At 45.1% G+C, this 25,408-nt stretch overlaps 1 protein-coding gene across 5 annotated transcripts; it reads right to left on the reverse strand.

Moving 5' to 3' along the window:
* Positions 1 to 663: 663 nt before the first annotated feature.
* stau1.L (staufen double-stranded RNA binding protein 1 L homeolog) lies at positions 664 to 25,408 on the reverse strand. Of its 5 annotated transcripts, none has more exons than XM_041575592.1 (16): positions 25,225 to 25,408; positions 22,226 to 22,505; positions 20,341 to 20,465; positions 12,093 to 12,161; positions 9,644 to 9,782; positions 9,187 to 9,325; positions 7,968 to 8,133; positions 7,573 to 7,671; positions 6,613 to 6,825; positions 6,365 to 6,508; positions 6,137 to 6,280; positions 5,961 to 6,036; positions 5,226 to 5,545; positions 4,437 to 4,559; positions 2,705 to 2,790; positions 664 to 1,714 (listed from the first exon to the last, which is right to left on the reverse strand). In XM_041575592.1, the coding sequence occupies exons 2-16, from the start codon at positions 22,431 to 22,433 to the stop codon at positions 1,627 to 1,629; spliced, it is 2,139 nt and encodes a 712-aa protein (XP_041431526.1). In that variant the 5' UTR covers positions 22,434 to 22,505; positions 25,225 to 25,408; the 3' UTR covers positions 664 to 1,626.

The raw sequence follows: 25,408 nt of genomic DNA on the forward strand, positions 1-25,408 counted from the left end.
CAGGGTGACTGTTACCCCAATGTTTCTATAGTTCTGTAACCTTGTTATGAGCTAAGGGGCCCAGCCTGAAGGCCAGTTAGGGGGAGATTTGGGGTGAGTGCTTATTTGTGCCCTGGGTACCCCTGGAACTATAGCAGGGTGACTGTTACCCCAATGTTTCTATATATCTGTAACCTTGTTATGAGCTAAGGGGGCTCAGTCTGAAGGCCAGTTAGGGGGAGATTTGGGGTGAGTGCTTATTTGTGCCCTGGGTACCCCTGGAACTATAGCAGGGTGACACCCCAATGTTTCTATATATCTGTAACCTTGTTATGAGCTAAGGGAGCCCAGTCTGAAGGCCAGTTAGGGTGAGATTTGGGGTGAGTGTTTATTTGTACCCTGGGTACCCCTGGAACTATAGCAGGGTGACTGTTACCCCAATGTTTCTATATATCTGTAACCTTCTTATGAGCTAAGGGGGCCCAGCCTGAAGGCCAGTTAGGGGGAGATTTGGGGTGAGTGTTTATTTGTGCCCTGGGTACCCCTGGAACTATAGCAGGGTGATGGTTAGAGGTACTCTGCTGATATCAGACTCATACTCACCTACTGTATATTCCTGATGCCCCAGGAAGAGACAAAGAAACAAAACCACCTTTCTATGATAAGAACTGGCCGTGCAGCTTCTCACTTTTAGTATTTTATTATAGGACAAACACTACATTTTACTTACAATCCATGGGGAGAAAAAATTCTGGCTTAACAATGAACCAAGAAAGCGTTACTGAAACTTTGCGAGGCGCTCGTGCTTTACCATAGGCGGGATTTTTTTTACTGCGCTCATTTTGTGGGCGCAATAAACACAACATCTAAAGCAACACAGTTTTATATATAAACAGAGGCAGTTTCTCTCGGCCCCCACATGGATATGTAATTAAACATCTGAAAAGCACCCAAAGAAAATCAACTCCATCGCCCGATCATATCCCGCAGTGCAGCCATACAAACCCGCGTGCCGTACAACAAACAAAACTCTCGTCGATTTCATTTACACACAAATAAAAATACAATTTATAAAATGCCTAAAAAAAATGAAAATTTGAACTACTGCGGTTACTTTTCTAACTCTAAATCTTCTTTTCCAAACGTACAGCACATAACAGGAACTTCATTAACTAACGTGGTATAAAACAAGAGAGAAGAAAAAAAAAAAGATTATATATAAACAACTACACGCAAGGATATGATCTTAAAACTTCATGAAATGTGTCATAGGGTTCATTATTCTTGTATTTGACTGGAAGAGTCTCTAGACAACAACAAAATAATACATTAGTAATACAGAGACTGTTCCAGCTCAGGTTAGAAACGGTTCTCCAGCTGTTTATGAACATCCACATCCATATTGGCAGGTATGTGCAACCAGAGGTTCTCCATAATGCTGCCGCTGCTTATTGCAGGTATGTGCATTATGGAGAACCTCCAGTGATGATGCCGGTTCTGATTCAGAAACAGCTAGAAATCCAGCCGATCCCTTGTCTGTGGGTAACAGTGCAGAGAGGGGAGCGGAGAAGTGGAAGCACTCTAAGGGACGAGGACGCTTTGATTTTCTGTGGTGCTTTTAGGATGGGGCTCATCCGTAGACATGTATTAGGCTGTGCTGTCCAGTGTTTGCCCCAAGGTGTTTGAGTTAGCCGGTTTGAGGAGAGGATCACTTTCCATTTCGGGTTTTACACATCTGTAGGAGAACAGCAGCAACCATCATTTATACAGCATTCCAGTGACACGATAAAGAGTTAATCATCAGCCAGTTTGCCTGGAAATGACTGAATTTGGGCAACTTGTGTGTAATGTGAGGAACACAGACCCTAAGCCAGTGACTCGTGTGCAACATGTTTCTCCCCGACCCCTTGGATGTTGCTCCAAGTGGCCTCAAAGCAGGGGCTTATTTTTGAATTCCAGGCCAAGTTTTAAAGGGGTGGTTTGCCTTTAAGTAGTATGTTATAGAATGGCCAATTCTAAGCAACTTTTCAATTGGTCTTCATTATATATTTTTTATAGTCTTTAAATTATTTGCCTTCTTCTGACTCTTTCCAGCTCTCAAATGGGGGTCACTGACCCCCATGCAAAATCAAAAGCTCTGTAAGGCTACACATTTACGGTTACTTTTTATTAAGGATGCACCGAATCCAGGATTCGGTTCGGGATTTGCCCTTTTTCAGCAGGATTCGACCGAATCCTTCTGGCCAACCGAATCCTAGTTTGCATATGCAAATTAGGGACGGGGAGGGAAATCACGTGACGTTTTGTCACAAAACAAGGAAGTAAAAAATGTTTCCCCCTTCCCACCCCTAATTTGCATATGTGAATCTTTCGCAAAGGATTCGGGGGTTCGGCCAAAACCAAAATAGTGGATTCGGTGCATCCCTACTTTTTATTACTTCTCTTTCTATTCAGGCCTCTCCTATTCGTATTCCAGTCTCTTATTCACATCAATGCATGGTTGCTAGGGGAATTTAGAGCCTAGTTACCAGACTGATGAAATTGCGAACTGAAGAGTTGCTGAATGAAAAGCTAAATAACAAAAACCACAAATAATAAAAAATGATCACTGTACATCATACTAAAAGTTCATTTAAAGGTGAACAAGCCCATTAAAAGCAAACAGAATGCAGTTTAGGGTCAGTATTACCTGAACACAGACAAATAAAATGTAAGCAGAACTCACACAGACATTGGTCCATTTCCTGTTCTGGGCATCTCTGGGTTTTGTTGGTCCAGCTCAGACAGCAATTTCAAGATGTTCAACGCAGCCTTAAAGGGAACACATGGGGGGGAAAAAAAAAAAAAGAGAGAGAGAGATTTACATGGAGATGGGCTGATATGAAAATGACACTAGGATTTAATTGTTGTTACAACACATGGTCTGCAGGGGGCAACATTACATGGGCCGACTCCTGCACTAAATCTCTAGCACTTCCGGCACCTAAATTCATAGACTCTAGCCCGTCCCTTTTGTGACGTCACTGCGGGTCGGACGCAGGGCTATAAACAGGGGGGCAATAACGGCCCGTGGGCAGATTAGGGTCGGCTCAGGAATTTATCGACCCCGCATCACTAGGGCTCGACATGACCCAATGTATTACTAATAACACCATGTTTACAATGTCACTACTTCTCAATAGAAGGGGCCCCAATACATAGAAGCCAATGCATTATATATGCCAGTAGGTATACAGGTATGGGACCAGTTATCCAGAATACTCAGGACCTGGGGTTTTCCGGATAATGGATCGTTCCATAATTTGGATCTTCGTACCTTAAAGAGGTTGTTCACCTTCCAAACACTTTTTTCTCTTCAGTTGTTTTCAGATTGTTCCCCAGAAATAAAGACTTTTTTTCAATTACTTTCCATTATTTATTTTTTACCGTTTTTCCAAAATCTAAGTTGAATGTCCCTGTCTCTGGTGTTTGAGTCTGGCAGCTCAGTAATTCAGGTGCAGATTCTAAATGGTTGCAATTTTGCAACATTTCGTTTTCTCAGCAGCATCTCTGGAGTATCAGCAACTATTGTATCAAGTCTAACAGCTGCCTGTAATGAAACCCAGAGATTCTGCTCAGCAGGGACAAAGATAAGAAATGTATCAACTAAATGTATCAATTTAGAACAGTTTACAGGGTCGGCGACCCCTTACACTTCAATATCACAAAAACAGTGACAAATAGAAAATAGAATGAAATTGTAAAAAGTCGTTATTTCTGGTGCTGTATCTGAAAATAACTAGTTGTTTGAAGGTGAGCAACCCCTTTAAAGTCTACTAGAAATTCATGTAAACATGAAATAAACCCAATAGGCTGGTTTTGCTTCCAATAAGGATTAATTATATCTTAGTTGGGATCAAGTACAAGCGACTGTTTTATTATTACACAGAAAAAGGAAATCAGGTTTAAAAATTATTAAAATGAAGTCTATGGGAGACAGCCTTCCTGTAATTCAGAGCTTTCTGGATAACGGATTTTTCTGTAATTTGGATCTTCATACCTTAAGTTTACTAGAAAATCATATAAACATTCAATAAACCCAATAGGCTGGTTTTGCTTCCAATAAGGATTAATTATATCTTAGTTGGGATCAAGTACAAGTGACTTAACATTTGGATTATTTGATTATAACGGAGTCTATGGGGTATGACCTTTCTGTAATTCGGAGCTTTCTGGATAATTGGTTTCTGGATAACGGATCCAATACCTGTATTGTGCTTGGGGAATAGTAGTAAGAGTATAAAACGGATTCAGTTAGGAGAGCAAGTAGAGATATATTCACCCTCACAGTGGCAAAGGCAAAGTAAAACCTACAGTGCTGCTCATGCTGGGAGCTGAAATCAAACAGCTGGAGGGCCGCAGGTTTGTCACATTTACAGGATCCTATGGGACAGCTAATTGTATTGAACAGGTCGTACCATATCATGGCAGGACTCCACATCCTTGCCGATGCCGTGGCTGATTAATGGCGGTTGAGAGGAACAGTTTATGAGAGACACAAACTCATTCTTATTGTTCTTGGGAAAGTCTTTATATTCAACCTATTAAAACAACAAAAAAAGCAACAACAACAACAAAGAAAGGCTTAATAAAAGAACCAAAGCCAAGAATACAACAGGTTTTATTTTACTGTATATTAAGTGTACGTAACCTTACTGTTCTGGCCCAAAGCAGCCCCCCATCTTATACCAGCCTTTTATATATACTGTATATTGGGAGTGGGTCTCTGAGCTTATGCTGTGAAGATACGGAGCTACTGGGGGCATATTCAGGGGCACAGATGCTGCTAAAGGGCTATGGTGACCCCAAGCTGTTACTAAAGCCCAAATCATAAAGGGTCATCTTTCTAGACAACTTCTTTGTTCACTTAAAGGGATACTGTCATGGGAAAACACGTTTTTCCAGTTAATAGTGCAGAAATTCTGCACTGAAATCCGTTTCTAAAAAGGAGCAAACTGATTTTTTTTTTTATATTTAATTTTGATATCTGACATGGGGCTAGACATATTGTCAGTTTCCCAGCTGCCCTCAGTCATATGACTTGTGCTCTGCTAAACTTCAGTCACTCTTTACTGTAAGTTGTAGTGATATTACCCCCTTCCTGCTATATATGTATGCAAGCTTTCCATGCTAAGAATTTCCTGTCTGCAATGCTGGGAGTTGCAGTCCTGTTGTATGTGGATGTTGCATGCATTGGGTTTCTTTACCTCTAATCCTTGGACTCTAGACAGGTAATTTAATTGCTCAGAGGGCCGGGTAAATGGGCCGCGCAGCACGTGGCCTGCCGCGTTGTTATTCTTCAGAATGGTGTCGGCCGTGGGGGAGATGCCCGCATACAGCAGCTCTCTCGCAATCATGGCGGTCACAGTCGCCTTGGCTGGGTTGGGGGCCACCCTGTTAAATTCTTTGGTGTGAAGTCCTTGATTAACCCCCACCGCTTGAGCAACCTCGGGCACCATGGGGAGAATTCCCGCGGGAAGCTGCTGATGGCTGTGATAAGGCATCCGGAACTCGTCATCTTTGTTATCTGCAAGAGAGAAAGGTTTGGGGGGGGGGGCTTAATAATGAATCTGGGACCATATCGGAGTAAACAGCTCTCTGTTTGTTAAGGATAGCAGCTGCCATATTAGCTTGGTGTGACATCACTTCCTGCCTGAGTCTCTCCCTGCTCACTCATAGCTCTGGGCTCAGATTACAGCAGGGAGGGAGAGAAGAGCAAACTGAGCATGCTCAAGCCCTAGCCCTGAAGTTTAAGATGAAAACAGGAAGTCTGATACAGAAGCCCATGAGTACACAATAGAAGGAAAGAAATGTGCTGTTTCTTTTTACAGAGGACTCAGAGCAGCATTACTTTAAGGGGTTACTGGTGTATTTATATAGACCTTTCTGATAAACCTTACTTAGTTTTAGCCTTTCCTTCTCCTTAAAAGTGTGAAACTTACGGTTAGCGCCATCTTCTCCCGACCCCGGCTCATAAAAGGTCACTTTCCTTCCATCTCCCGGTTTCTTCACAGGGAGCTACAAGGAAAAAGAATACGGGTAACAAAAAGTTACCATCGTTACGGATATATCGGCTCATCTGTAATCTGGCATGACGGGAGCCCGGACGGAGCTTTACCTTTTCTTCCGTCTTGAGTGCAGGTTTGGGGGGAGGCGGAGGGACTTTAAAACCTAGGATTTCCAACATATTTTCAGCAGCGTTCCTTTTGGCGACTTTCTTGTTAGTGCCCGAGCCTTCAGCGGCATGATTTCCTACTTTGACCTGCAAACGGGATTAAGGTTCAGCCAACGAATGTGAGGAGCCATGAGGTAGGAATGATAGAAAGGAGATGCTACGTCCTCGTACCTGCATGACAAACTCTCGGCGCCTCGGGAGACCCCTCTCTGTGATCAGAATATATTCGGGTTCTTTACCTTTCTTGGCCTGCTGAATCTGTGCCAGCCTGCTGATTGGATTCATCCCTTGACCATATTCAGGACTAGTAGGAAGCTGTGCGAATAAGATTAAAAAAGATTCTGAGTATAAACACATTAATGTAACGGATGCCAATGGCTAAGGGCTGCCATGTTGGTTCCTTGCTGGGCGTCGCTTACCTTTACGATGGACTTTGTTTTCTTTTTGATTTTTGGCCTCATTTTCTCAACCGTTGGAAGAGGGGGCAGTTTCCGGAGCTCCTCTAGCACGGCTATGGCAGCGTTCTTCTTCGATATCTTTTTGCTCTTTCCTTCGCCTTCGCCCAGGAATTCACCGACTATTACTTTAGTTAGAAAACTCTTCATGTGGGGAGGGCCAGTTTCCTTGGTTACCTAAAATGAGGGAGGATATTCATTGCAGGTTTTAACATTAGAGCAGGGTCCCTTTTAACAAGTGACCGGGTAATATTTATATAAAAATCTCCAAATGACCAGCAACTCCAGGATTTTAGTGCTGAAAATTGTATTAAAATGTGCAGTTACAGCCAGTAACTGCACATTTTTAATACAATTTTTCAGCACTAAAACAACTATTTGGAGATTTATATGAAGTTTTGCCGTGCACCCGGGTATTAAGCTAAGAATCGGTGTGCCACCCAGACGCATATATATCTATATCTATATATCTATATAAAATAAGCTCAGGAGCTCCTGTAAAGGGAATATTAACGAGTCCAATGAGAATTTGTACTTGTAATTAGCAATACTCATCGTTTCCACAGGGTAAAACTCAGATTTCTTACCAAGCTGCACAGGCTGGCTAAAGGTGGCCATACACGCACAAATATTGTACGAATCTAATCTTCGTATGAGATTCAGACGCCTTTGAAGGTACCCAAACATCGACCATTGTTAGTGCTGAATCATCTATTGATTATATCTGTATATCTGACGATTTAGCTCTACACGTGTGTATTGAAACGCACAATCTTTCTTGGAAACATCTTTTCCAGGAGAGATCGTAATTGTTATGTCAATGGCCCCCTTAAGTGATGCAGCAGCCATGACAATCCCAATAGCACATCACTTAGTGCAGCCTGTACAGTGTTTAAAGCCTTCCAGATAAGGAAAAAAACGTACCTCAAAATTCACAGACATGTTCCGTTTAAGTGCAATTTCAAACACTTGGCTTATTTCTGACTTATTTAGATTTTCTTCATCTGCCGCCTTCCCATTTAGCTGAAAAAGAAAAAAAAAAGGATTTGGTGAATATTAGGACTAGCCGGCATATATAAACACTGTTGGATCACCCAACCACAGTTTCAAGAATTTCTATAGCAGGAAATATGTGTCAACCCAATATCTCCTTGTGTAACTATCACCAAGCAGAGAATAGTGCTTTGTATAGAATAGGGATATATTAGTGGATGCAATGTCTGTCTATAAGGCACTGAAACTCAGGAGAGTGGAGTATATAGTAACATAATAACATGTATATGTGCAAGTCAGACATTTTAATGCAAGTGACCCCGTACCGCTGGTTTGTCAGGGAGAGGCTCGTGGTGGAGGCTCTTCAGTGCTCTGGCTGCAGCATCGTGCTTGGCCGCCTGTCTTGTCCTTCCTTTGCCGTGGAATTGTTGCCCTCCGACGGACAGTTCCACTTGATAGAGGATGGGGGCCACAGGAAATGGGTAGAAGTACCTTTGGGTGAAGACAAAACATGTAGAAAGTGAAAAAGGTGACAAGTGCCCCACTCTAATCCAGTAAGGGTTACTCATAGATTTTTAATATTGTATTGAGATTGTGTGGGATCAGAAAGCTGGTTAAGGTTTAGTGCTACTCAGGAACTCCAAGTGGATGGGATCTAGTGGGGTCTGAAGGACAGCATGCTGCCTGGTGTGGACTTGAGGTTGGTCGGGATCTAATGCGGTCTGGTGTGAAGGGATGATTGGGACTTGTGGTTGGTCGGAATCCAATGAATTGGTTGTAGGAGGAAGTATTAAAGGAAAACTATACCCCCCAAACAATGTAGGTCTCTATTAAAAGATACTGAGTAAAACAGCTCATGTGTAAAACCCTGCCTCATGTAAATGAACCATTATCATAATAATATACTTTTCTAGTAGTATGTGCCATTGGGTAATCATAAGTAGAAAATTGCCATTTTAAAAAACAAAAGGCCGCCCCCTGAGATCGTAAGATTCACTGTGCACACTTACAAACCACATGTAAGGTCACATGAGCCAATTAACAGACAGAGTTCTGCCTTTTGCTTCCTCACTTCTTCCTGTTACAGTTAGTGTTGTAGTATTTCTGGTCAGGTGATCTCTGAGGCAGCACAGATAGAGTCACGAAATGGTGGTTCAAGGCAAGAGATGTAAAAGGGCAATATTTATGTAAATATATATTCCAGTTTGGTAAGATTCTTTAATATGTCATTCAATTTGATATAAACTATCTGTTGCTTAAGTATTCATTTTGGGGGTATAGTTTTTCTTTAAGTGTGTAAAATACAGGTTGGCTGTAGCAGACATGAAGCTGGGCCAGTAAAAGGCTTGTGTGGGCTCAGTGTAGACACAATGAGTATATGATTTGCTGGTAACACAATGTGTATATGAGTTGCTGGTGCAAGAAGAGAAGCACTTGCTCACACACTAATACCTCGTATACAAGACACTAGTACAACCAGAGAGATTTGTTATTTACACTAATGTACAGAGAACACCAGGCACTGGGGGAAAGAAACAGACGTACCGTGGGGGGTAACCGCCTCCTCGCATATTGTAGTTATACGCCGAGCGGATCCCAGTGTAGGGATCTAAAGGTTTATATATGGGTTTCCTTCCGAGTTTCATGCAGAGAGCGTTTAGTTCAACCGTTGGCGTGATGCTGTCTGCAAAGAGAAAAACAAATCCACAAACACATCAAAGAAAAGTCTTACTGTGAACCTGTTGGGGGTTGAACGAACTGCAGAAGTCAAGGTTAAAAAAAAAAAAAAAGATGTGCTTCACCTTTAAATAATCCTCCCCCCACTGAAGAGGAGCGCGGGGGAAGAGGAGGAGGAGCGCGGGGAAAAGGAGCGCGGGGAACAGGAGCGCGGGGAACAGGAGCGCGGGGAACAGGAGGAGGAGCGTGGGGAAAAGTAGAGGCAGCAGTACATGTTTACATTCCGGATCAGGTTGTAAACTTGTACCTGGGTATTTTCTCTCACCGCGTACAGGGCGGACTGTAGGCTTCGGGTACTTTGTCCCTTCCAGGGCTTTGGCGGCAGCTGCGTGTTGAGCTTTTTTAATACTCGTCCCTTCAGCCTCCCAGTACTGGTCCCCTAGAGTGAGTTGCACTGTGAACATCTATAGAGAGACACAGATACTCAGACATCCACAAACTCAACAATTCTACCTATCAAATGTTTTTTAATATGTTGGGGGCAACCAGTATGGCAGCTCCGATTTATGTATAAACATGGCACTATATGTATAAATACAAATATACAGAGAAGGGATGTTCTGGGCACACAATAAGCTATACCCTCATACTGTACTGTCTAAGGGAAACAATATGGCACCTCCTTCCCATGTGTATAAATACAAATATACAGAGAAGGAATGTTCTGGGCACACAATAAGCTATACCCTCATACTGTACTGTCTAAGGGAAACAATATGGCACCTCCTTCCCATATGTATAAATACAAATATACAGAGAAGGAATGTTCTGGGCACACAATAAGCTATACCCTCATAAACACTGTCTAAGGGAAACAATATGGCACCTCCTCCCATATGTATAAATACAAATATACAGAGAAGGAATGTTCTGGGCACACAATAAGCTATACCCTCATACTGTACTGTCTAAGGGAAACAATATGTCACCTCCTTCCCATATGTATAAATACAAATATACAGAGAAGGAATGTTCTGGGCACACAATAAGCTATACCCTCATACTGTACTGTCTAAGGGAAACAATATGGCACCTCCTTCCCATATGTATAAATACAAATATACAGAGAAGGAATGTTCTGGGCACACAATAAGCTATACCCTCATACTGTACTGCCTAAGGGAGACAATATGGCACCTCCTTCCCATATGTATAAATACAAATATACAGAGAAGGAATGTTCTGGGCACACAATAAGCTATACCCTCATACTGTACTGTCTAAGGGAAACAATATGGCACCTCCTTCCATATGTATAAATACAAATATACAGAGAAGGAATGTTCTGGGCACACAATAAGCTATACCCTCATACTGTACTGTCTAATAGAATCAATATGGCACCTCCTTCCCATATGTATAAATACAAATATACAGAGAAGGAATGTTCTGAGCACACAATAAGCTATACCCTCATACTGTACTGTCTAATAGAATCAATATGGCACCTCCTTCCCATATGTATAAATACAAATATACAGAGAAGAAATGTTCTGGGCACACAATAAGCTATACCCTCATACTGTACTGTCTAAGGGAAACAATATGGCACCTCCTTCCCATATGTATAAATACAAATATACAGAGAAGGAATGTTCTGGGCACACAATACGCTATACCCTCATACTGTACTGTCTAATAGAATCAATATGGCACCTCCTTCCCATATGTATAAATACAAATATACAGAGAAGGAATGTTCTGAGCACACAATAAGCTATACCCTCATACTGTACTGTCTAAGGGAAACAATATGGCACCTCCTTCCCATATGTATAAATACAAATATACAGAGAAGGAATGTTCTGGGCACACAATAAGCTATACCCTCATACTGTACTGTCTAAGGGAAACAATATGGCACCTCCTTCCCATATGTATAAATACAAATATACAGAGAAGGAATGTTCTGGGCACACAATAAGCTATACCCTCATACTGTACTGTCTAAGGGAAACAATATGGCACCTCCTTCCCATATGTATAAATACAAATATACAGAGAAGGAATGTTCTGGGCACACAATAAGCTATACCCTCATACTGTACTGTCTAATAGAATCAATATGGCACCTCCTTCCCATATGTATAAATACAAATATACAGAGAAGAAATGTTCTGGGCACACAATAAGCTATACCCTCATACTGTACTGTCTAAGGGAAACAATATGGCACCTCCTTCCCATATGTATAAATACAAATATACAGAGAAGGAATGTTCTGGGCACACAATAAGCTATACCCTCATACTGTACTGTCTAAGGGAAACAATATGGCACCTCCTTCCCATATGTATAAATACAAATATACAGAGAAGGAATGTTCTGGGCACACAATAAGCTATACCCTCATACTGTACTGTCTAAGGGAAACAATATGGCACCTCCTTCCCATATGTATAAATACAAATATACAGAGAAGGAATGTTCTGGGCACATGTAATTACATTTACAAATAACTTTAGAACCTGTGCAGGTCAGTAATGAATATATACGGAGACGTTAACCCCTAGCAACAAGGCACCAGATTCACCTGCAAGCCCGAGTGCGCCACACGAAACATTTTAACTCCTTGTGTGCCAGACTCACGCAGCACAAGAGGAAGCCCTCTCTAAAATAAAAACTTTAACACCTGCAGATTCTTGCAAAGAGGGGGAGGGACCAAAAGCCCAAAACCTATTGATAAAAATATACTGATAATAAATATTACCCACTTGTCTTGGGCGTTCTTCTCCCACTCTCTCAAGAAGGCTGTAATCCTGCCACCGTCCTAGCGGAATGACCTGGGAAGCAGGAGACAACGATTTAAACGCCCTCCTTAAACAAATAGCCGTTCCCAAATGATGGGGTGGGGGAAGCCTATACACGGACACCCCAACATGAGCAATAGCAGCAGCCGTGCATGATCTGCACAGGAACCAGTGCAGGAATGACAGAGAATATTTGCAGCACAGAACTTTCATCCTTTGCATTAATACACAAGTGGGAGCTGCCATACAGCATAGGGACTTTCATCGTCCCCCAAGGTGTTATGGATCTTGACACACACTTTAAAATACCTATGTCTCTATAGACAGGCTGCAGAATATATATATTATATAATATTACCCCAGGGCAGTTGCTTGCACTGACCGTATCCTTCCCTGGGCAAACCCCGCCATAACCCAACGGTCCTCTGACGATGTGCCGACCCCTTTGGTGATGTCACGGATGGGTGGGACAAAGCTAACTTGCCCCTGGAGGGACTGGGAGAGGGCACTTATATCAATGATGAGGGGGGTGAAGTGGAGTCCTGCAGCGGGTCGGTTACCCGCAAAAACCGTGGGCACTCTGTGGAATGAGGGGAGGATTTTCAGGTGTGGGTATAGATGCGGGTCAGATTGCGGGTCTCATCTAAATTTATTATCTTATGTTATATTGTCTATATTTTACTCCTTTTAATGTTTTACAAAACTTGTTTATGCCCCGCCCACTTTTGATGACGTCACTTCCCATTTGCAGCAGCGTCACTTCCTGTTTGATGGTGGTCCGGGGGTTGTGGATAAGGCAGTTGCAGGTCCTCATCGGGGAGCTGATCAAAGTGGGTAAATATACGAGTTGCACACAAATAATAAAAAATTAAAACCAATTACAAATTGTCTCAGAATATGCCCCTCGACGGCATTCAAAAAGTTAACTCAAAGGGGAACAAGCCCTTTAATTTATAATTAATATATATATATATATATATATATATATATATATATATATATATATATATATATATATATATATATATATATATATATATATATATATATATATATATATATAATATATAACACCCCAGCATATGCACAGCACCATAAATCAAGATGGACATACTAATTAAGCAGTGGGTGAAATATATAAACAGGGTCCCAGCAATGACAGGGAGATGATCTTTTGGTTAAGACAATAGGACAGTGAGCAACTCCGCTGTCTGACCCATGAAAACTGCCACACCAGACGCTGACAGTTGCTGCTGAACTCACAACGGAGGGATTCAACCCTGAGTTTCCGATTCAACATTGTTGGACGTCAATCACATTTGACTATTTAACCCCAGGAAAGTCACACGTCCAAAAAGCCCAACACAAGTGTGTGAACCAAAACAAAAGCCCCACCTCACCTGTTGGGCCTCAAAATCCATGCCAGATAAAACTAGTATTAAAAGGCAAAAAAAAGAGAGATTTTTGTACTTACCGTTAAATCTTTTTCTCTTGTCCTATATTGGGGGACACAGGCACCATGGGGATGAAGATCCTGCAGCTTGGAGAAGGACACTAACTTGTTAACTTTTGACTCCTCCTCCTGCTCTGGGCTTCATCCCCTGCCTCCTCCTACTATACTCAGTTTCAAACCGAAGAGGAGTGAGATATATAGCAACCCAAAACAGAAAAGGAGTCTCTCAACCCCCTCATAACCTTCAAAACAAGGACTCCCAACGCGGAGCAACTCTACACAATAAAAAACGTTGCACAGCAGTGTACAACAGGGCGGGAAGGCCTGTGTCCCCCAATATAGGACAAGAGAAAAAGATTTAACGGTAAGTACAAAAATCTCTCTTTCTCTTGCCTAATTGGGGGACATAGGCACCATGGGGATGTCCCAAAGCAACCCCTGAGGGCGGGACACTGTAACCCCCAAAAGGTGCTCAGTCAAGCACAGTCTGTAACACCTTCCTCCCGAAGCTGGCTTCGGCTGAGGCCTGTGTGTGCAGCCTATAGAATCGCGTGAAAGTATGCGGAGATGCCCAAGTAGCTGCTCTGCAGACTTGCTCCACGGAGGCTTGGTGGCGAATTGCCCAGGACGTACTCAAGGACCTCGTTGAGTGTGCTCGCACCTGCAGTGGAGTCTCCTTGCCCTTCACCGAATAAGCTCTGATGATGGTGGATCTTATCCACTTAGCTACCGCAGCCTTGGAAGCTTTAGTTCCCTTCTTAGGACCACTCGGTAGCACAAAAAGGGAATCTGATCTTCTCATATCCTTTGTAGCCTCCAAGTAGGCTTTGTTTGCTCGAACCACATCCAACTTGTTCAATTTAGCTTCCTTGGGATTCCGGGGCACCGGACAGAGAGAAGGAACTACCAAGTCTTGGTTGAGGTGAAATTCTGAGACAACCTTAGGAAGGAAGTCGGGTGTGGGCCTGAGTACTACTTTATCCTTGTGGATGATGGTGAACGGAGGTCTGCAAGAAAGCGCTGCCAGTTCCGAAACCCGTCGCGCAGATGTAATTGCTAGTAGGAAGACAACCTTTTCAGTAAGCGTGGCCAGGGGCACGGCCTCTATGGGTTCGTACGGATCCTCCTGAAGGACGGAGAGAACCAGATTGAGATCCCAAGGGGGAACTGGGCATCGATAAGGAGGTACGATCCTAGTTGCCCCTTGCAAAAAAGTCTTGACGTGGCTCCTTAGCGCCAATTTCTTCTGGAAGAGAATGGAAAGGGCCGAAACCTGCACCTTCAGCGAGCTCAATGCTAACCCCTTACTGAGCCCATCTTGGAGGAAGGAGAGTATGTCACTCTCAGTTGCCTTCTGTGGATTGACTTCTTGTCGTTCGCACCAACCGATGAAGGTTTTCCACACTCTATGATATACCTTTGCAGAAACTGGCTTTCGCGCCCGAAGCAAGGTAGGGATGGCTGCCGTGGGGACCCCTGATCGTTTAAGGACTAAGGTCTCAAGAGCCACGCCGTTAAAGCCCAGCCATGAGAATTCGGGTGTTTGATGGGCCCTTGAGTCAGCAGATCCTCTCGGTCCGGGAGACGAAACGGTTCGTCGATGGACAGATCCACCACATCGGCGAACCAAGACCTTCTTGGCCAGTATGGCGCCACGAGAATGGTCAGAGTTCCCTCTCTCTTTATCTTCTTTAAGAGTCTCGGGAGAAGAGCCAGTGGGGGAAAGGCGTAGGCCATGGTGAAGTCCCACGGAACTACTAGGGCGTCTGTCGCGTGAGCTAGCGGGTCCGCGCTCCTGGCAACGAATCTTTGCACCTTCCGGTTGCATCTGGATGCCATGAGATCCACATCTGGGAGACCCCACCTTTCTACTAGTAGTTGAAAGACCTCCTGGTGCAGACTCCATTCGCCGTGGTCTAAGGTCTCCCTGCTCAGATAATCTGCCATCCAGTTGTCGACCCTTGGGATGTGCACCGCTGACAATTCTGGGATGTTGTTTTCTGCCCAAGACAGGATCTTGGCGGCCACCTGTAGGGATGCAGGGCTTCTTGTGCCCCCTTGGTGGTTCACATAGGCCACTGCGGTCACATTGTCCGACTGAATTCTCACTGCCATGCCCCGGAGGAATGGCGAGAAGTGTTGTAGTGAGTACAGTATTGCTCTTAGCTCCAGCAGGTTGATCTGCAGACGTCTCTCTTCCTGGTTCCAGCAGCCCTGGGCTGTTCTGTTTCCTAGTACACCGCCCCACCCCGTTAAGCTTGCATCCGTCGTGACCACCGTCCATACGTGGTTGGGGAAGGGTCTTCCCTGTGAGGCTCGTAGAGGGTGGGTCCACCAGAGCAGGGAAGTCTGAACTTTCTCTGGGATCACAATCAGGCGGTCCAAGTTCCATCGGTCCCGCCGTTGATGCCTGAGAATCAGATGTTGGAGAGGTCTGGTGTGGAATTGAGCATAAGGGATCGCCGGGAATGAGGCGACCATTGTACCCAGTGTTCGCATAGCCGTGCGAAGAGGAACCGAGGTGGTTGTACTGAGAGTCTGAATGCGGCTCTGTAAGGTATTGGCTTTTTCTTGTGGAAGGAAGACTGTCGCTCGCTTGGAGTCCAGAATCAGCCCCAAGTATTCTATGGTCTGTGTCGGAAGGAGGTGGGACTTCTTGTAGTTGATGATCCAACCCAGGTTCTCCAGGACCTGGAGCGTCTGCGAGGTGTGGGACTGGGTGATTGCCGCAGACGGGCCCTTTACGAGAAGGTCGTCCAGGTAGGGTAGTACTGAGATGCCCCTGAGCCTGAGCTGTTCCAGCGCCGCCGCCATCACCTTGGTGAAGGTTCTGGGGGCAGACGAAAGTCCGAATGGAAGTGCCACAAACTGCCAATGGTTGCCATCGACATAAAACCGGAGGAATCTGTGGTGATTTGGGTGGATCGGTATATGGAGGTAGGCGTCCTTGACGTCTATGACTGACATGAATTCGTTTTCCTCCATGGATGCGAGGACAGACTGTATGGATTCCATTTTGAAATGGAGTTTCCTGACGAATGGGTTGAGATCCTTTAAGTCTAAGACTGGCCTCAGGGAACCGTCTTTTTTGGGGACCGTGAATAGGTTGGAATAGTATCCCCAACCTCTTTCCCCTGGAGGCACCGGTTGGATAGTCCCTGCTGAACAGAGGCCTTGGATTACTGAGAGGACCTTGTGCCGTTTTGGAACGTTGAGGGGTAGGCGGGATACGAAAAATTTGCGGGGGGGAAGACGTACAAAGTCTATGAGCAGTCCTTGAGAGACCACTTGAATGACCCACTGATCCCTTATTTGGGCTTTCCACACCTCTCGAAAGGACATTAGCCGGCCGCCTAAGGGGATCCCTCCGAGGGTGGGTACGCCTTCATGCCGTGGCGGACTTGTCCTGGGAGGACTTGGTCTGACCCTTTGAGGACGACCAGGAGGCACCTTGCTTGTTGTGGTAGCGTTGGCGAAAGTTAGAGGTGGACTTGTCTGCTGGGGGCTTCGTCCGCTGACCCTGGCGAAAGGGCCGAAAAAACGGTCTTCTCTTAAAAGTGATTCTCTTGGCTCTGGTCTGAGGAAGCAAGGTACTCTTACCGCCGGTGGCCTGTGATATGATCTTGTCTAACTCTGCTCCGAACAGTTGTTTTCCCAGGAAGGGAAGACTAACGAGAGATCTTTTGGAAGTGAGATCAGCTGACCATGACTTCAACCACAGGAATCTTCGGGCGGCTACCGATTGTGCTGAAGCCTTAGCCACCAGTTTTGCAGCATCTAAAGAGGCGTCACAGATATAAGATGTGGCATCTGCTATTTGCGATAAAAGAGCGTCGGTAGAAGGGTCTTCGGACCCAATAAGTTGAGCTGTCTGTTCTACCCAGACTTCCATTGCCTTGGCCACCCAGGCTATAGCAAAGATCGGTCTGAAGGCCATACCGGAAGCTGTAAAGGTTGCCTTGCAGAATCCCTCCAGACGCTTGTCTATAGGGTCCTTGAAGGACGCAGCATCTGCCACCGGGATAGTGGTGGCCTTGGATAGCCTGGAAACTGGTGTATCAACAGCTGGAGGTGATGACCAGAGATCAATGCAATCTTGTGGGAATGGATAGGTTTGAGAAAAACGCCTGGATATTTGCACTCTGTGATCGGGGGTCTTCCATTGAGATTTGACTATCTCCTCCAATTGCTCATATGCTGGGAAGATGTAGGAGGTTTTCTTTTGTCTCTTAAAAATGTTCTTAGCTGGTTCCACAGTCGAAGTTGTGTCTTCGATGTTAAGCGTTGTAAGAACAGCCTGTATAAGTCCCTCTACCTCCCTTTGAGTTCTGGGAGTGTCCTGATCTGGGTCAGGTTGATCCTCTGACTCGTCACCTGAAGGGATTTGTCCCTCTTCGTCAGATGGGCTAAACTGTTCCCCAGGGGAGTCTGGAGGGGAAATAATGGAACGTTTGGAGGCAGTAGGTCTGCTGTCTTGTGACCTTGCGGGGTCAGACAATCTCTCTAAAACCTTGTCTAAAGTCTCAGGAATGCGGGATAAATTTTGTAGTCCAGCAAGTGAGAGAGAGAGAGCACGAACCAATTCAGAGTCAGATGTGCTGGCAGTGCTGGCTGTGTTAGCAACAGGTGGAGTGGGTGGGTTTCTACACGCTGCGCACACAGATTCAGACGAAACACTCTGAAATTTGGTGTTGCACGCTGCACATGCAAGGTAAGATATTTGTGTAGCCTTGCGAGAAGGTGCTGAGGACTTTGAGGTCCTGGGCTCCTCTGTTTTGTCTGCCATCTTAGTGGCAAAACAGCCAAAACTCCTTAAGGTATACAGTATAAAAGGAGGGGCAGGGGATATCCTGGCGCAGGACTTAGTAATAGAGCCTGCAAGAGAGAAGGGAGATGTTGATTATCCCAACTCCCCAAGACACGTGTGCAGCATAGAAGAAAACTCTACAGCCTAATGCGCATAAAAACAGGTGGAGTTACTCGCCTGTAAATGCGGCAGGATAGGGTTATCCGACGGCTCAACCTGTAGGTCCAGTCCGTAGTGGCTGCCGTGGGAGCGCCGCCGCCGAGAGACTGAGGAGCGCAGGAGATTGCCGGCTGAGGTACGCTGCGCACAACGAAGAACCGGAAGTGCGCGCTCGCTAGTTTTGGCGCCAGTGACGACGTGCGTGTCACCAACGCATGGCGCCCAGCAGAGAGAAACCGGAAGTGCGCGCCTATGTGCTGCACGCAGCGAAAAAAGGGCGCCCCGTGAGTAACGCTTATGAAAAGTAAGCTGGCGCCCTTGGGAGGGGGTAGGTCGGAAGTAGGTGAACCAAAACTACTCACCCAATCCGTCCAGCCGCTGGGTGCCTCTGGCTATTTGGATTCCCTGTAGATATAAACATAAATCCATGTACAGTGATAGAAAATGGATTATAAAAGCTGGTTCAGACCTCCGTGGAGCGGAAACACAGCTACAGGGAATGAAGGGAGCAAGCCTGCAGACCTCCGTAGAGCGGAAAGGCGGTTGGGCACGTAGAGTTTTTAGGATGGAACCTAAACAGCTGGTGGGACACGTGAGTGTAATCAATGGTCCCCATCTGTGGCATGATCTTAACCGTGGTCCTTGATCACTGCTCCAGCCACAAGTTTTCCTGTGTCTTCTCCTCTGAGGACACTAAAAGAAACTGAGTATAGTAGGAGGAGGCAGGGGATGAAGCCCAGAGCAGGAGGAGGAGTCAAAAGTTAACAAGTTAGTGTCCTTCTCCAAGCTGCAGGATCTTCATCCCCATGGTGCCTGTGTCCCCCAATTAGGCAAGAGAAAAATTTTTTACATTCTTTAATAAAAAAGAAACCTATCTCCAATATACTTTAATTAAAAAAAGTGTACAGTTTTTATAAGAAACCTGACTGTATGCAGTGAAATTCTCCCTTCATTTATTGCTGTGGATAGGAATTGTCAGACGGTCCCTAACTGCTCAGCAGGGAAACAATCATACTTGAACAGCAGGGGGAGCCCCCGCCTTACTTCCCAGCCATGCAGAACTCAAGCAGCTTTGTTTGTTTCTCTGTAGAGCAGTCGACGACTGTGTAGAGATTTGTATTGGATTTTATTTTTGCCTTTACATCCCCTTTACTGTTTCCAACTCCAGCTGCAGGGACAAAGATCATGGAGCCAGATTTAAACAGATAAACTGGGATTCTATTTGGAGGATTATTTTGCTGCAGCCACTGGTTCTGCAGAGTTGGAGAAAGTTTGTATTAAACAATAGAAAAACTATAAAATCCACATTAGATTACATGACAACACAGGACCCAGTGCAGTCTGTATATTCTGATTATTAATCAGTCTTGTTGTATCAGCTTCTGGCAGATATTATTTGACTTGTGCTGTTTTGATCATTTATGAGGATCCCTAAGCAGCCCAGACCCCACTGAGCATGTGCACAGTCTTGGTCTTGCAAAGATGTATAACAAAGTTACAAGACGGTGACCCCCTGTGGCCAACTTTGAAAGCATAAATCATTTGTTTGATTAGGCTTGTGGTGCAGTAAGTTAATGTTTATGTTTAGTATACAGCATTTCCAGCCTTATTCTATTTTTACACTTTACTTCCCCTTTAATAGTGTGGGACTCCAACTGCCATGACCCTTAGCTAGGAGTCTAAAGGCAGACAGGTTGAACTATTCTCTCTGTAATCATTAAAATGCAATGCATGACCCAGGGAGGAGAAATTCCGTTGTTAAAAGTGGGGGGCAGGCGAGGCTTGAGACTTACCTTTGAATGAGCCGGACCTTGTTCACTCAGCAGTTTGTACACGGGCTGAATTTTGTTGAAACGGGCTAACTCATTCACAAGACACATGGGGGTTTTCTCTTTGGGGTTTGCCATGTTAGAAGAAACTGAAAAAAAAAAAACCAGGGATAAAACTGTCGGTGCAAAACACGCATTAATACCCACTCTATCACACTGACACTTTAATGAAGAAGGAAAAGTAAAAACACTAGTGGGTGCCAAGTTGGTGGCTTAACTGCTTTCCCAGACTCCTCCTCTTGGGGTCCCGACTGTCACCTTCTTTCATTCTGTGCCTCACACGGACGGTATAGAAAGCTCTGTCCTGCTCATGTACTTGTACAAGCTCAATGGGTCGGACACAACCAAATGAAGTACCACGGAGGTCAGTGGATATTTTAAAGAGGGGCAGCAGCAGCCTGGGGTAGCAGTTAATTGACTTACAACTTGGCACCACCCAGACATTCTTTTTATCTTTCGTTCTCCTTTAAGGAAATGGAACAGCCCACGTGGATTGAATCAATTTCATGGCTACGGTTCTCATCGCGTTTAAAGGGGTGGTTCACCTTTAAGGTAACTTTTAGTTTGTTATAGAATGGCTAATTACAAGCATCTTTTCAATTGGTCTTCATTGTATATAGTTTTTTAATCATTTGCCTTCATCTTCTAACTCTTCCCAGCTTCCAAATGGGGGGGGGGGTGTCACTGACTGTCAGCAGAATTCTGAATGAAACCCAATTCTCAAACAGATATTTTTATATTCAATTTTGAGATCTGACATGGGGCTAGACATATTGTCAGTTTCCCAGTTGCCCCCAGTCATGTGACTTGTGCCTGCCTTTAGGATGGAACAGCTTTCTGGCAGGCTGTTATTTCTCCTACTCAATGTAACTGAATGTGTTTCAGTGGGACCTGGATTTTACCATTGAGTGTTGTTCTTAGATCTTGATCCAGTGGAAGGTGCACACCGTCAGTTGTTAATCTTTGATTAGAAGGCTGTTAGTATGTAATTCCCCTGGATACTCCGTCCTGATATCCATAAATCATGTAACTGTATCAGAGAAGGTGGGAAAACATACAACAGGCAGAATAACTGCTAATAAGTTTTTATTTTATGTCCACACGACATGTTTCGGGCTGCAAAGGCCCTTTGCAGCCCGAAACATGTCACGTGCACATAAAATAAAAACTTATTAGCAGTTATTCTGCCTGCTGCATGTTTTCCCACCTTGTCTGATATTGTTATTAGATCTACCAGGCAGCTGTTATCTTGTGTTAGGGAGCTGCTATCTGGTTACCTTCCCATTGTTCTGTTGTTTGGCTGCTGGGGGGAAGGGTGATATCACTCCAACTTGCAGTACAGCAGTAAAGAGTGATTGAAGTTTATCAGAGCACAAGTCACATGACTGGGGGCAGCTGGGAAACTGACAATATGTCTAGCCCCATGTCAGATTTCAAAATTGAATATAAAAAAATCTGTTTGCTCTTTTGAGAAATGGATTTCAGTGCAGAATTCTGCTGGAGCAGCACTATTAACTGATTCATTTTGAAAAAAACATGTTTACCCATGACAGGATCCCTTTAAGGATAACGGCATACTGGGGATTTTGCCGCTTCCAGGGTGCTGCCAGTGGGTTCTTGTGCAGTCACATGACCAACAGATAAAGCCATTGGCTTAGACGTGACCCAAGTGTTTATTTAGGCTTCACTGCCCATAAAGCTGCCCGGCACAAGAATACCCGAGCAATGTAATGACTAGAGTTGTGACTGGCACTGCCCTCCAGCACTGACTGCCCAGTGTAGCCTCAGCCTCCCCTGCTTGTAGTGACATTAGGGAATGATTTGTAACAAACACAAGGCTCAGGTTTACCTGCAGTTGGACCGCTGGATGTGACAGATGGAGAGGGTAAAGCAGAGTTCTGGAGAGGTCTACCTGCATTTTCAGAGGGCAGTGGACTGGCAGTAGAAGGGATACTCAGAGGCTGGGGGAGAGGAGAATGCTGGTTCTTGTTCAGGATTTGGATCTTCGGGAGGGGGGCGGCAGGTGATTTGGGAGCTTGAGACATGGTGACGTCCATTAGAGCTGAGTGCAGCAGGTAGAACAGCGGGTTCAGTGCAGAGTCAGTGCAGGTGAAGTGTGAGAGCGTTACCTGAGAGACAAGAGCAAATGTCAATGCATGGAATCAACTGCGGCTGCAATGGAGGAGCCAGAAATGGGGTACAGGCTAGCGGATGCACAGAGAGACCCCAACAAGCATTTCAACTACAACCTGAAATGGGGCAGAATAGAAAAGTAACACTAATTCCATGGGACCCGATATATTTAGACATCAGTGATTCCAGTTAAACAGCACTGGCTGCATCACTTCTCCAAAAGCCCCAGAAGCTCTCAAATACACATTGGCTTTTACTCACTGCTTGAACACTGGAAACTGGACCTCACAGAACCAATTGATACGAACCCAGAGAACATAATAAGTGGTGGCAGGATTTTATATCAACTTGTCATTATAACAAGCTCTGTCCATCTGGGGATGCAGCAGCCCTGCAGTGCTTTATGGCAGCTGAGATTCTAGCTATCTGTATAACAGAGTATTCTGTCCCAGTGGTTGCACATGTATTATAAGGGATAATGTACCCCCTACTGTAAATGATAAGGATATTAGAAGTCACTGAGGGGTTGTTCTGTGACCATATAAAGGCACAAGGCTGCAGGCTGAGTTATACAGGGAACTCTGAGTATCACTCATGTATTATAAGGGATAATGTACCCCCTACTGTAAATGATAAGGATATTAGAAGTCACTGAGGGGTTGTTCTGTGACCATATAAAGGCACAAGGCTGCAGGCTGAGTTATACAGGGAACTCAGAGTATCATTCATGTATTATAAGGGATAATGTACCCCCTACTGTAAATGATAAGGATATTAGAAGTCACTGAGGGGTTGTTCTGTGACCATATAAAGACACAAGGCTGCAGGCTGAGTTATACAGGGAACTCTGAGTATCACTCATGTATTATAAGGGATAATGTACCCCCTACTGTAAATGATAAGGATATTAGAAGTCACTGAGGGGTTGTTCTGTGACCATATAAAGGCACAAGGCTGCAGGCTGAGTTATACAGGGAACTCTGAGTATCACATAATGTAAATTATACAGTAATGATTGCAGTTACAATGCAGGGGGCCAATATAGTATTTACTGCAGGACTCAGCACATAACAGAGGCATCAGGTAAGAAATGATGAGTGAAATAAACAATAAAACACATTGGTGCATCAGATGGTACAAAGCCTGAAGTCAGAGGAAATGAGTGGGTTCAGGTTATCCCAGCGAGACACACACATATATACATTTATAATACACAAAAGCCATGAATATCATGTAAATTATATCCTTATAAACGGTGAGTTCTGATGTCATCAGTTATAAACGGTGAGTTCTGATGTCATTTCTGTCACATGACTCATTGAAATGTGTGTATTATAATAAATAAAGTACCCCAGTTGTAAAATATGAGGATATTAGAAGTTACCTCGGAGTTCCATGACCTGTATAAAAACACTCGGCCTTCGTCCTCGTGTTTTTATATGGTCATGAAACTCCTCGGTAACTTATAATATCCTTATATTTTACAAGAGGGGGTACTTTATTCACTATATAATCTACAGTCTGGCCATTTCCCTATGGGACCGGACTGTAAATTTTATCCTTATAAACGGAGCACTCTGACGTCAGAATGCGCCGTTTATAACAGGGGTCCCCGGCCGCTGATTTTGACACTGCCACGTTCTAATTGGACGTCGACGCGCAGAAATTGGACGCCGACCCCCCCTCCTGACATTTTACACAAAATGTAGATTATAATGCACCCCCTACTGAAATTTATAAAGATATCCTCATCAGTTATAATTAACATGTAATAAACCCGTAGCAACAGACTGATGCCACAAGCCATTCAATCCAACAAGGAGGCCCCGACATATTACTGTGCAGTTCCACTGTATCCATAGACTGTAACTGTGCTGGAGGTCAGTGAGTGAGGGGGTCAGAGAGAGTGAGGGTGGGGGTCAGAGAGGGAGGGGGTCAGAGAGAGTGAGGGTAGGGGTCAGAGAGGGAGGGGGTCAGAGAGAGTGAGGGTGGGGGTCAGAGAGGGAGGGGGTCAGAGAGAGTGAGGGTAGGGGTCAAAGAGGGAGGGGGTCAGAGAGAGGGAGGGTGGGGGTCAAAGAGGGAGGGGGTCAGAGAGAGTGAGGGTAGGGGTCAGAGAGGGAGGGGGTCAGAGAGAGGGAGGGTGGGGGTCAAAGAGGGAGGGGGTCAGAGAGAGTGAGGGTAGGGGTCAAAGAGGGAGGGGGTCAGAGAGAGTGAGGGTAGGGGTCAGAGAGGGAGGGGGTCAGAGAGGGAGGGTGGGCGTCAGAGAGGGAGGGTGGGGGTCAGAGAAAGTGAGGGAGGGGTCAGTGACAAGAGACAGTCAGTTCCAGTCACATTATTGAGGTCACAGACAGAACAAGTAGATCAGAGCAATGTGGAAATTCATGAGGCCAAACTGAGCTTGAGGTGTGGGGCAGAAGGGACAGTAGAGGGGTCGGACAGTACAGGGGTCGGACAGTAGAGGGGACAATATAAGAAAGGTTTAGGAGACTGAGGAATATGTAGTTGCACAGCAGCAGTAATACAGGGACTGGTCTGTACTGGGGAGACTGGGGAGGAGGGGCGGGTACAAGTGACAGTCACACTGGGGGGGGGGTAGAACAAGAAGAATATTTTTCAGGCCGGAGACCATTTCCCAGACGCCCCGGCGCTTCCCAAAGCCCCTGCCCAGAAGGCTTCCCCTCCCCCCGCTCCCATCCAGCCCCGCGCGCCCCTCACCTTCTCTCTGTGTCTGTCCCTGTCAGTGCGGGAGTGAAGGAACTGTCAGTCTAGTCCATGTGCTGCAGCGGGAGGGTCGGACCAGGACACCGGCGGAAGGGGGAGACACGGACACGGCAAACACTAAAGAGAATGAGAAGCCGGAGATTCCGGAAATGACGTAACCTGCCGGGCGGGGTGGGTT

Source organism: Xenopus laevis, chromosome 9_10L (genome assembly GCF_017654675.1).
Source record: "Xenopus laevis strain J_2021 chromosome 9_10L, Xenopus_laevis_v10.1, whole genome shotgun sequence".
Classification (NCBI taxonomy): domain Eukaryota; kingdom Metazoa; phylum Chordata; class Amphibia; order Anura; family Pipidae; genus Xenopus; species Xenopus laevis.